Source organism: Salvia splendens, chromosome 9 (genome assembly GCF_004379255.2).
Source record: "Salvia splendens isolate huo1 chromosome 9, SspV2, whole genome shotgun sequence".
In the NCBI taxonomy this organism is placed as follows: domain Eukaryota; kingdom Viridiplantae; phylum Streptophyta; class Magnoliopsida; order Lamiales; family Lamiaceae; genus Salvia; species Salvia splendens.
In genome coordinates, this window is record NC_056040.1 from 18,293,709 (window position 1) to 18,303,921 (window position 10,213).

The 10,213-nt window shown below is 36.2% G+C and overlaps 2 protein-coding genes across 4 annotated transcripts; one reads left to right on the forward strand and one right to left on the reverse strand.

Moving 5' to 3' along the window:
- The first annotated feature begins 1,176 nt into the window (after window positions 1-1,176).
- Window positions 1,177-7,608, forward strand: LOC121747764 (protein SMG7-like). Of its 2 annotated transcripts, none has more exons than XM_042141862.1 (8): window positions 1,177-1,442; window positions 2,356-2,502; window positions 3,038-3,646; window positions 3,762-3,884; window positions 4,152-4,384; window positions 4,470-6,421; window positions 6,868-6,984; window positions 7,081-7,608. In XM_042141862.1, the coding sequence occupies exons 2-6, from the start codon at window positions 2,434-2,436 to the stop codon at window positions 6,391-6,393; spliced, it is 2,958 nt and encodes a 985-aa protein (XP_041997796.1). In that variant the 5' UTR covers window positions 1,177-1,442; window positions 2,356-2,433; the 3' UTR covers window positions 6,394-6,421; window positions 6,868-6,984; window positions 7,081-7,608. The 2 variants fall into 2 exon arrangements, with proteins under 2 accessions (XP_041997796.1, XP_041997795.1); XM_042141861.1 differs by having other exon boundaries at window positions 2,434-2,502.
- Window positions 7,609-7,699: 91 nt separating this feature from the next.
- Window positions 7,700-8,834, reverse strand: LOC121747765. 2 transcript variants are annotated; one of them, XM_042141865.1, is made up of 4 exons: window positions 8,507-8,834; window positions 8,327-8,447; window positions 8,203-8,239; window positions 7,700-8,064 (listed from the first exon to the last, which is right to left on the reverse strand). In XM_042141865.1, the coding sequence occupies exons 1-4, from the start codon at window positions 8,529-8,531 to the stop codon at window positions 7,813-7,815; spliced, it is 435 nt and encodes a 144-aa protein (XP_041997799.1). In that variant the 5' UTR covers window positions 8,532-8,834; the 3' UTR covers window positions 7,700-7,812. The 2 variants fall into 2 exon arrangements, with proteins under 2 accessions (XP_041997799.1, XP_041997797.1); XM_042141863.1 differs by having other exon boundaries at window positions 8,167-8,239; window positions 8,507-8,826.
- Between the last annotated feature and the right edge of the window lie 1,379 nt (window positions 8,835-10,213).

Here is a 10,213-nt window from a genome sequence, read left to right on the forward strand (position 1 = left end):
GAGTTCAGACCTTATTTGGGTCAGACACTCCTCATTTTCATTTTAGGCTGATAACTCCATTTGCTAAGTTCTTAGAGGTCCTCAGCAAAAACCACATTAACATACCACTAGTTAAAACACTACAACATATGCCTAACCATCATGCTTAATTTCAAAGAATGAAGTTGCTAAAAAGAGAAAGTCAGAGAAGTATGAAACCGTAAGCACTGAAAACTGCAGCGCAAAACAGAAACTCCTTGCCCAGTGCAAGGATCCAGACAACTTCGCTCCTTTAAGAGCATCTCCAGTGGTCGGCGGACAAGCAATAGCCCAGCCATACCACATCAGCAGCACTAAATTCCTCTTACCACATCAGCTGGACAAGCAACTGGATAAGCAATAGCCCAGCCATAGCCTTGTCACATCATCAGCACTAAAAACAAATAATTAAACAATCATACAAAATACGGAATTAAATTTACGACACATATACGAGAAAATTCTCTAATAATATTAAATTTTTAAAATACATTAATTAAAAAAAAGTAAAAAAATTAATACTCCTTCCGTCACTAAAAATTTGTTACCTATTTCCTTTTTCGCCCGTCCCTAAAAATTTGTCACCTTTCACTTTTACCATTTTTGGTAGTGGACCCTACATTCCACTAACTCATTCCCTCTCACATTTTATTTCAAAACTAATATATAAAAGTAGTATCCACGTGACATTAACTTTTTCAACTCACTTTTTATTACATTTCTTAAAACTCGTGTCGGGTCATATGATGTCAAATTTTAAGGGAAGGAGGGAGTACTATTAAATATAAGCGCACTACCTTTTTGAAAAAATTAATAAAGGAATATATACATTTCATATAAGAGGACTAAATATTCACGCAATTCATATCTGATTAGCTTTGAATAAATTATAGATTATCACCAATAGACTATAAATTAGCCCTCCTAATAACAATTTAATCATTTTAACGTCCCTTGAATTAATTTTGTATACAAAAAGTGATATCCAATTTGATTTTTATTTTTACCCTAAAATAAGAAGGAAAAAAACAATTTTATTTTTGAGGAGGTGAGTTACACACAGTGACGGCTGCGTATGGAGTAAACTTGGTTGATTTTCATGATTTTCCCAATATAAATACATAATTCAAAAATAGAAATAGAAAATCAAAAATCAAAAAGTCATCGTCATCCCAGTCGCCTCCCTCCCCTCACCTTCTCCCTCCCTCTCAACCAATTCATCACTTTTTCTACTTCCCACAATCCTATGGCATCAGAAAATCCTTTAGATTATTAATGAATTTCGAGGATACAGAACACCCACCAAAATCAGAGTCCACAATTACAAACCCTAGATTGAATGGATATGAAATTTGAATTGGGGTAATCATTCTCAGTTTTTATCTGTGGAATTTTTCCGATCTGGTGCAGTTGTTTTGCTGGTGGTGAGTTTCTTTTGGTTTCTTATTGGGAGATTATGGTTGCTGTGCACTTATAGATTTTATGATGATAATTCTCATTGTTTGATTGATGTATTTAGTCGGTCTAATTTAAAGTTTTGTATGTTTGATGGACTTGGTGGTTAATATCTGATGTTTTTATAGTTATTTAACCTAATTTAACCTAAAATATGCGAAGTTGTTTCCACATGCCGGTCAATATGGATGATTTTAGGGTTTGGGATCTGGTTCATTTATCAATCAATTGTCTTGTCATGTTTTAGCTCATGTCCAATTGTTGCTCATGTTCATTTATATTTGTAGTCCTATTGTAAGTATCAATAAAATAAGAATGAAGGTTTTGACTTGCATGTTTTTTTTAAACATTTAATCCTCTCCGGAACTGAATTATAAACATTCATCCGAGCAACTTTTATGAGCATTGACATTCTATCCTTTATTTGATTATGATGAAGACTTGCTTTGACTTAATTTTTATTTATTTGACTTATTTTTATCCTTGCCGAACTCCCATAGTCCCATATAAATGTAAAGGGTTGGCAATTAGACCTAATGCAAAATATTAGTATGATTTATTGTTGGTTATGCGCTTTTAGGGCGTGTGATGAACACTGAATATACTTATTACATAGATGATATTATGCAGTTGAAAATTGAAATGTTTGATTTCATGGCTTGAAAGAGGGCATCTTTTAGCTGCACCTTTGTAAGAATAAGGTGTATTCACTATAGCAGACATCAGATTAGTATAATATTTGCATGTGTTTCGCTCTGGCTGGTATGCTTTTTTGCATCTCTATTTTTCAAAATTACTGTAATAAAATTTGGTGCACATAACGATGAACTTTGTTTTTTTGTTTACCCTTTATTTCTGATTACTATTTTATTCCATTGTCAGTTTCTTATGAAGATGTTGTGTATTTTTACTGTCTCTATTGTGTTCAATTGACTTTTGCAATCATTCATTTGATGGAAGATGACCTTGCTGATGGATAACGCCAAAGAAAATCCTTCTAGAGAGCGTGTTCAACAACTTTTCAACAAGGTATATATCTCCTACTACTTCCTTTGATTCTCGTGTTTGCCATGCCATCATAAAAAGTCGGAATAATTACCATTTGAATCACAACTTTACATTAACTTCTTTTAAAACTGGTATATAAAATCATAACTTTTCCATACCATCTTATTTACAACTCATACCATTACAATAGTGTGGACCCCACTCTCCACTAACATTATTTCCACTACCCTTTCTGCCTCTCTCTCTTACTTTTCCCCTTATATATTAAAACCCGTGCCGAACTCATTGTTCATACTCTTTGGGGACGGAGGGAGTATGATTTTTCAAAAACCATGTTCTTGTGCTGCTACATTATATTTAATTTTGACACATCAGTTTTGATTTGGATCATCATAGGACATTTGGGAAAAATTAAAATCTTCTGATCTTATATTCCAGTTTCAAAAGTTATGGGATTGACACCCCTAAAAAGTATTGCATCTTTATTTCTCCGTCTGCCTAAAAAGTTAATGGTGTATTTTCTCTAGTCTGACTTGACTTCTTTGTCCTGTTGTAGAATGTTGAGTTGGAGAACAAGCGAAGGAAAGCAGCGCAGGCCAGAATCCCTTCAGATCCTAACACATGGCAGAATATGCGTGAAAATTATGAAGCAATTCTCCTTGAAGACCATGCTTTTTCTGAACAACATGATATAGAATATGCTCTATGGCAATTGCATTATAGGAGGATTGAGGAGCTAAGGGCTCTCTTTGCTGCAGCGGCTTCGGCAGGATCACCTGCACCCCAAAATGGTAAAGGGACACTTCGTGCGGTACCAGATCGACTTACAAAGATCCGTACTCAGTTTAAGACATTCCTCTCTGAGGCTACTGGATTTTATCATGATTTGATGTTGAAGATAAGATCTAAGTATGGACTCCCATTGGGACATTCTTCTGATGATCCAGAAAATCAGATCCCAGTGTCAAAAGATGGAAATAAATCTCCAGAGGGGAAAAAAGGTTTGATGTCATGTCATCGCTGTCTGATCTATTTGGGTGATCTTGCTCGTTACAAAAGCCTATATGGAGAATGGGATTCTAAAGCCCGGGATTTTGCAGCAGCATCAAGCTATTATTTGCAAGCTTCCTCAATATGGCCTTCAAGTGGTAATCCACATCATCAGGTGCACTGATACATCAATATTATTATTTTGTTAATTACTTCCTATTAACTAGCATGCTTGACTTCGTTGAGTCTCTTGGTCGCATTAATTGAGTGTTGTCCTTTGCAATTTTTAGCTTGCCATACTGGCTGGATATTCAAATGATGAACTGCTGTCGATATATCGCTATTTTCGAAGTCTAGCTGTGGATATCCCATTTGTAACTGCAAGAGACAACTTAATCATTGCGTTTGAGAAGGTAAAAACAGTGTCCAGACTACTGTGACAGCACAACTTCAATTTCTTGCATCCTGAGTTACTTGACCTGCCAACTAATTCTGTAGAACCTTAAGTTTAGAAAATAACCTACAAGTCAGAACTTCCTGCCGTCACTGCTCATTTTTAAAAGTCTTGTGGTTCTGGAAGTGTTGAACAACAGTTATATTTTAAAGTGGTTACAGAATGGGTGAAGATACATATGGAATCCCTATAGTTCTCTCTTAATGCTCTTTCATTTATTTTACAGAATCGTCAGAATTACTCCCAGATACTTGGTGATGGTAAAGCTCCTTCTGTGAAGATGTCGCCTGCAAGGTTGCCTGGAAAGGGAAAAGGCAAAGGCGAACCAAGGCCTGCCTTGAAGGAAAATAAGCCAGTAGCTAGTGCAATGAAGGAAAGAGCTCCAAATAAGTCTGAACTCTTCAAAGCTTTTATTACAAAGTTTGTTAGGTTGAATGGCATTCTCTTCACGCGCACGAGGTTGGTTCTGAATTTGGTAGAGCATTAGAAGATTCTAGTTGCAGAAGACAATTACTGACACTTGTTCCTTTTGTTATGATTCCAGCCTCGAAATCTTTCCTGAAGCATTCTCTATGGTTAAAAGTGATTTATTGGAACTTCTTTCCAGTGGGGCTGATGACGAGCTCAACTTTGGTTCAGATGCAGCTGAGTGTAGGCTTGCAATCATTAGAATGATTGCGGTCCTAATATTCACTGTGCATAATGTGAGCAGGGAAGGTGAAAACCAATCCTATGCTGACATTCTACAACGCACTGTCCTGCTTCAAAATGCTTTTACTGCTGCATTTGAATTTGTGGGCAGCATTCTTGAGCGGTGCAGCCATTTAACTGATCCCTCATTAAGCTATTTGCTACCTGGGATTATGGTGTTTGTAGAGTGGTTGGCGTGTCGTCAGGATTTTGCTGTTGGCAGTGAATTGGAGGAAAAACAAGTTAAAGCAAGATCTTTTTTCTGGAATAAATGCATCATATTTCTGAATAAGCTCTTGTCTAGTGGCCTCGTGTCGATTAATGAAGATGAAGATGAGACATGTTTCTCAAATATGAGCAAGTATGATGAGAGTGAAACTGCTAATTGCCTTGCATTACCTGAAGATTTTGAGTTGAGAGGATTCCATCCTCTGCTTCCTGCTCAACTCATCCTTGATTTTTCAAGGAAGCACTTATTTGGAGGTGATGGAGGCAGCAAAGAGAGGATTGCACGTGTAAAGAGGATTATAGCAGCTGGAAAGGCTCTTGCTAATGTTGTTCGAGTTGGCCCTGATGGAGTATATTTCGATGATCAGATGAAAAAGTTTGTCTTTGGTGTTGAATCTCAGATTTCTGATGATCTTTCGCTTCCCAGTCATTTGGAACCTAATGTGAATGTTAACTCGCTAGATATTTCATCGAAAGGTCGAATGGCTCTGGCTGCTCTGCCAAAGATAGTGGTGGGTGCGGAAGCGGATGATGAAGATGACGAGGTGATTGTATTTAAGCCTCCAACTACTGAAAGGCATATGGATGAGTTCTCTCTGAAATTGACTTCTCCAGGGATTTCTGCCTCTGTTGGTGAGGCTAGCAAGGTTGATTTTGGGAATGAAAAGGGATCTCCCTCTGCTGTGCAAGATGGGTTCCTCTTACAGAGTGCGGTGACTGCAGGCATGAAATCTTCTGCACCCGGATTTAACACTGTTGCTAATGGAACTACTCAGTATCCGCAACCCATCCAACCCAGCACATCGATGTGGTCAGCAAATCACTCGCCTATTGCAAATGGTTTTTCCCAGATGAACTTGATGGAAAATGGAGTGAAATCTGATCTGCAAGATAAGTTTGGACTTTATCAGCATGCACCTGTTTCCTTGCCTTACCCCCAATTTATCAATGCTGGTCCTAGCAATTACTATCCTGTTATGAATCCACAAGCTAGTGTGCCGTCTAAGTTTGACTCTATCCTAACTTCTGGTTCATTCGTTGATGGCCTGAGCGCCAAACCATCATTGGTCATGCCGACTGGCTCAAAAAAGAATCCAGTGAGTCGACCTGTTAGACACATCGGTCCACCACCTGGTTTTGGCTCTGTTCCTTCCAAGGTTGTGGATGAAGCATTGTTCAACAGCATGCCCCAGAATGAAATTTCAATTCCTCAAACAGATGATTACAGCTGGCTTGATGGCTATCAGCTGTCTTCATCCAATCAAGGTGTTGGGTTAAGCAATTCTGGGAATCATGTCGTCCCTGCATTCCCTTCTGTGAGCAATATTAATGGCTTAATGGGAACTGCTAATTTCCCTTTCCCTGGGAAGCAGGTGCCGATACAAGTCCTGAGTAATAATCAGAAAGGCTGGCAGGACCATCCCTTTTCAGAACATATGCTGCACTATGAGGAGCAGCAGAAAGAATTTCAGAAAGGAAACCAACAACTTGGCTTGCCACAGCAGCAGTATCAAGGACAGTCACTTTGGGAAAGTCGTTTCTTTGTGTGAGATGATTAAGGAAGCATAGATGGCAAAGGTAATGTCTATTCCTTGTGGCATGCATGTTTATTTTTATACTCCCTCCGTTTTTTAAAAATATCAACTATTTCCATTTAGGGCCGTTCCTTAAAAATAGAAACATTAGAATCTTTCTATTTTAGGACATGGACCCCACAATCCACTAACTCTACTTTCACTACTTTTTCTCTTCCTCTCTCTTACTTTACTCATTTTTCTTTTCCTCTCTCTTACTTTACCAATTCTTTCACTTACTTTATCAGTGGTACCTTCAAACCCATGCCGTTTCAAATGTTTCTATTTTTTGAATACGGAGGGAGTATATACCTATATGCGGGGTCCTTGAATATCTCATTACTAAAAAATGTCAGTATTACCAAATTAATCTTAGGCATAAGGGTTTCACTCTAGTATCTTACTGAGTTTGGTTTCTTACACATTATGGTGATTTCCAAATTGCTGCAGCATCAAATGTTCTTGGGTGCTACATTTCGTCCGTCAATGTTTGGAAATGGGCAATGTTATTAAGTTTTAATGGAACATTGTTGGTCTGGAGCGTTGCAGGCACCTGCTTTCCAAGAGGTCTTTCTCTCCACCTCTCCCCAACTATAGAACCTTTTCTCTGCATTCTCCGTTTGAGGTTATGTGGAATGACCTTTTTTTTTTATTTTCTTGCAGCTTGTGTCAAGTTTGGCAGATGGTTTGAATGGAGCTTATAATTCAGTGAGTAATGCGCGTGGAAATCGTATAAGCTTGAATGCATTCTCTGGTCGGATCATTTGGATAAGCCTTCAGGGATATTTGGATTGTGGTGGATGGCCTGGATGGGAATTTGTAGAAGTTCTAGCAAATCCTTTTACCTTTGTGGCTGGTGAAGTTCTTTCATCTGAAGCATTCCGTGTGGTGTCTGCCATGATGAAAGTTTGAAAATCTAAAAGTTTTTAATATTAGTCTTTGGAGTCGTCAGTATGTCAACAAATGCTCTGAAGTGGGATTTGACGATTCGTAGAGATTTTTCTTTCATAATTGAAGTTTTTCATGGTTGATAGTTTAAATAAGAATGCCCTGATAAACGCAATAAGGTATTTCGACCTGTGTGGTTGATGGTTTTATTACAGAATCAAGACCTAATATTCTTAGGTGATTGTTTTTTCTGTCATTGTCAAGTACATTGTAATGTTACTAATTAAATGTCTGTTTATGTCACTCCATGGTTTGTTTTTGGGCTCATTGATAATTTAATACCTATCTCTTTCCTTTATGTCTTAATGTCTTTTGATTGTGATGGTACCATGAATGGTCTTGAAGCACCCTGTTCATTGTGTCGGACACAGACTCTATTTCCGACTAAGATTCACGAACATAGCTGCTTGAGAAATACAATGTGATAAGATGAAACTGTTGGAATTACTATAGTTTGTTGAGCTTTGCGAGAAGGAAGACTGTAGCGGAAGTGACAACAGGGATGAGAACTTCATTTGGGATAAGTTTCGGAGCCAGACGTTGCTTTAAGAACAAGGCTGCAGCTGGCACTCCATACAGGTAAAAGAACATATCCTTTGCTCCTCCTATGTTGGTAACCCCTGTGTCAAGAATCACTTCTTTCAAGATCTTCTGAAACTGTTCCTTTTTCAACGGTGTCCCCTCGCCTCCCCTGTGTTTCTGGAACAGAAGAACGACTTGTCTGAGATGTTATAGGAAAGTGACTATTGTTTGCCTTAAAACATCAGAATAAATAGGTAAAAAAATTAGGAGTTAGCTTGCATTATAGGTTTGTTGGAGCTTGCTTTTCTCTTGCACCTTAAACTGAGGTCGGCCTATAGTTCTGTTAATTTCTCTGTAGGAAAAGTGACGTTTATAAGCATTCAGAGACTGTTTTTATCCATCATTAAATTTCGAAAATGGTAAGTATGAAGATAATTACTCGACTATTTGGCAAACAGCATGGTAGAAATCTGCGTAGTTCCAATCCTTGGTGTTGCTGAAGTATTTGTCGTAGTGATTGAGGATCACGGGCTCGATTTCCTTCTCCTTCTCTTCACTTCCTGCACAACAAGAATTATACTACTGTATTTTCATTGAATTCCGGGAGCTATATGATTACCTGATTTGTTGAGGGACTGCCCCATTTTCTGCTGAAGAACTTGGCAAGAATTGATTTTTATCGTCTGGTTTAGGGAGAGAAATGAAAAGTGGAAGGGTTTGTTTTAGATTTTGGGGGGTCTTGTTGATGAGGTTAGTATGAAGAAAGAGTGAGAAATAAGATGTTTTTACACCACTACAAGCAAAGTATATCTCTCTTTGGAGTTTTTGTTTTGATGGCTAATGAAAGGAATAATTATTGGATTGCAGTTGAAGTATTGTTCAATTTTTGTCAAAATTACAACCACGTAAAACATTTTTATTAAATTTGTTCTAGAGTTCCAATTACATCAACTCAAGATAAGAATGTACCGCAGATTAAATATAATTGGCAAATTATGTATATAACGCATTATAATATTGACAATCGATTCTCAAATTGCAACTTTATGTATTTAACGCAATTATAATATTGACAATAGATTGTCAATCGGAATTTTATGTAATCTGCGTTACATTGATTGTCTGAGTGTATGATTTGAACTTTAGAATTAAATTAATATATCAATATTTCAAAAACTCAAAATGTATGCTCAATTCCGGCATCCATATCATACATTTTTTATGTTCACGTCATGCTCAGTTTTTTTAAATTCAATTATATGGGATAATTTTAAAAATCATCAAAGTTAAAATTGACAATATTTTAAAGTTACGTGATAAATCAGAATTTGACCAAACTTTATAATAATAGTTCTTTTGGCCATTTTTCCTAATATAAAATACTTCATCTGTTCCATAAATAGTATATTTTGTGATAATTCAAATTTTAATGTACAATTCGCTATGATGGAAATATAATGAAAAAATAATTAAAGTATTGTTAATAACTTAATATAAGCTGAGGCCTACTTTATTAGAGAAAAAATTATCAAAATTATATAGAAATGCTTATTTTTATGGGACGGACTAAAATATAAAAATAGGCATATCTATATATTTTTGGCAATTTTATGGAACCCTAATAGACTATATTTTGTATCATTTTACTCTAAACTGGGTTCAAATTGCAATAGTGTCCTTTTCTCAATATAAAAATAATTTTTTGGCATAAAACGCTAAATGTGACAATACTATTTGATGGAAAAAATTCCCCTCACATGCTCAAATCTAATTCTCAATTTGATTTGATCTGAATTGTAATTTTTTTATGCAGCTATCACAAAAATGGTGTTGCAGCTGTGACTAAAATGTTGTTATTGTCAATGAATATAGCGTGTTGCCATGAAATGATATGAGAAATAAACTAAAAAAATACAATTGTCATAAAAGTAAAGTTGCAGGAACCATATAATTCATGCTTGTAATATAACATGTGAATGGGCACATTACCTATGTATTTGAGATTAGATCCAAAATCCATGTACGACATATGTATACTCTATAAAATTGTGTATAAACAAAACATCTGTTTTCTATTTTGTTTAACAGATAAACCAATCAATAATAATTGAATTTTTAAAAATATGTTGTACTCCTACTTGATATGTAGACAATTTTGTAGTAATGAAAATGACATGTAAATTACTTTAATGCACATATTTTAGATGGACAGGAGTGTGCCTCATAGGACCCTAATCACTCATGAATTTAAAGTTATTTGTTACGTGTAATTTATATGCAATTATTCTATTTCCTTTATTTTTTACTACTTTATATATTATCTTTC

Coding starts and splice junctions, on each gene's coding strand:
- LOC121747764 (XM_042141862.1), top strand. CDS start 2,434: ATGACCTTGCTGATGGATAACGCCAAAGAAAATCCTTCTAGAGAGCGT. Junction 2,503..3,037: donor TTCAACAACTTTTCAACAAG/GTATATATCTCC, acceptor GTCCTGTTGTAG/AATGTTGAGTTGGAGAACAA. Junction 3,647..3,761: donor GTGGTAATCCACATCATCAG/GTGCACTGATAC, acceptor TGCAATTTTTAG/CTTGCCATACTGGCTGGATA.
- LOC121747765 (XM_042141863.1), bottom strand. CDS start 8,531: ATGGGGCAGTCCCTCAACAAATCAG. Junction 8,448..8,506: donor GCAGTCCCTCAACAAATCAG/GTAATCATATAG, acceptor CTTGTTGTGCAG/GAAGTGAAGAGAAGGAGAAG. Junction 8,065..8,166: donor AGCTCCAACAAACCTATAAT/GCAAGCTAACTC, acceptor CTTCTGTTCCAG/AAACACAGGGGAGGCGAGGG.